Source organism: Caloenas nicobarica, chromosome 32, assembly GCF_036013445.1.
Source record: "Caloenas nicobarica isolate bCalNic1 chromosome 32, bCalNic1.hap1, whole genome shotgun sequence".
Lineage (NCBI taxonomy): Eukaryota > Metazoa > Chordata > Aves > Columbiformes > Columbidae > Caloenas > Caloenas nicobarica.
In genome coordinates, this window is record NC_088276.1 from 1,480,173 (window position 1) to 1,481,836 (window position 1,664).

The 1,664-nt window shown below is 49.8% G+C and overlaps 1 protein-coding gene across 1 annotated transcript; it reads right to left on the bottom strand.

Annotated features, from left to right (window-relative positions):
- Positions 1 to 275: 275 nt before the first annotated feature.
- Positions 276 to 794, bottom strand: LOC136000340 (olfactory receptor 14J1-like; the record flags this gene model as incomplete). Its single annotated transcript, XM_065654119.1, has 1 exon — positions 276 to 794. A coding segment is annotated over exon 1 (519 nt), but the record flags the coding sequence as incomplete, so codon positions are not given.
- Positions 795 to 1,664: the final 870 nt, after the last annotated feature.

Below are 1,664 nucleotides of genomic sequence, written 5' to 3' on the forward strand. Positions count from 1 at the left end.
GAATGTATATTTTGTTTAGAGAGAAAAGGAGAGCATGGCTCCTCATTTATACAGCCAGTGGTTATAAAAGAAAAGCAGAGAGAGAATTAGAAAGGGCATGACAACATTAAAACAATAAAAAACCAAGTAATAACAGAAAATCCAGATGACAGGCTGGTCCTGCAATTAGCTACATTGAAACTGCTATGTAGAAGCAGATGGGCAGTTTATTGCTTCAGAAAACAGTAAGATATGAGTTTCCACAGGGCATCCTTGAGCTCCTGGTTCCTCATGCTGTAGATGAGGGGATTCACTGCTGGAGGCACCACTGTGTAAAGAACAGACACCACCAGGTCCAAGGATGGGGAGGAGATGGAGGGGGGCTTCAGGTAGGCAAACATGCCAGTGCTGACAAACAGGGAGACCACGGCCAGGTGAGGGAGGCACGTGGAAAAGGCTTTGTGCCGTCCCTGCTCAGAGGGGATCCTCAGCATGGCCCTCAAGATCTGCACATAGGACACGACGATGAACACAAAACACCCAAATCCTAAACAGGCACTAACCACAAGGAGCCCAGCTTCCCTGAAGTAGGAGTGTGAGCAGGAGAGCTTGAGGATCTGAGGGATTTCACAGAAGAACTGGTCCAGGGCATTGCCTTTGCAGAGCGGCAGTGAAAATGTATTGGCCGTGTGCAGCAGAGCATAGAGAAACCCAGTGGCCCAGGCAGCTGCTGCCATGTGGACACAAGCTCTGCTGCCCAGGAGGGTCCCGTAGTGCAGGGGTTTGCAGATGGCAACGTAGCGGTCGTAGGACATGACAGTGAGAAGATAAAACTCTGCTGCAATGAAAAAGACAAACAGAAAAAGCTGGGCAGCACATCCCATATAAGAAATGGCCCTGGTATCCCACAGAGAGTTGGCCATGGATTTGGGGAGAATGGTGGAGATGGAGCCCAGGTCAAGGAGGCCGAGGTTGAGGAGGAAGAAGTACATGGGGGTGTGGAGGTGCTGGTCACAGGCTATGGTGGTGATGATGAGGCTGTTGCCCAGGAGGGCAGCCAGGTAGATGGCCAGGAAGAGCCAGAAGTGCAAGAGCTGCAGCTCCCGTGTGTCTGTGAACACCAGGAGGAGGAACTGGGTGATGGAGCTGCTGTTGGACATTTGTTGTTTCTTGCCGTGGGGACTCTCTTCCGAAAAGGAAATGACATCTTAAAATCAGGACATACTCCTCTGAGCAAAGCCACTCCATTTTTCATTCACACCCAGCCCCATTTGAAATGCATTTCGTTTCTCTGCTATGTGCTGGCAGAGTGTGCTGCGAGGAGCAGGACCTCTGCCCGTCTGGGGCCCAGCAGCCAGCTTTGCTCGGCTGCAGTGGGGACACAGGGGGAGCTGGTTTGAGAGCTCTGATGTTCACAAGCAATGTTATGCACTGTTAATGAAAAACTTCAATATCTGCTCTCATGACACTTAAGAGCATGGGCTGCAGAGCGGAGGCTTAGTGTGTCATTATTATGATTTTGTCCATGTTTTTAATTTTCCACCATCACATCTCATGACTAGATTTTTGTAGGGCTTGAGTTTCTCATATATATGACTGAAAATGTGAAGAGTCTTGAGACAGGACAGGCAAAAGGGCTCATCTCTCTGTGGCTCAGTGCAGAGTCAGGAGAGCAGCTTTTACCC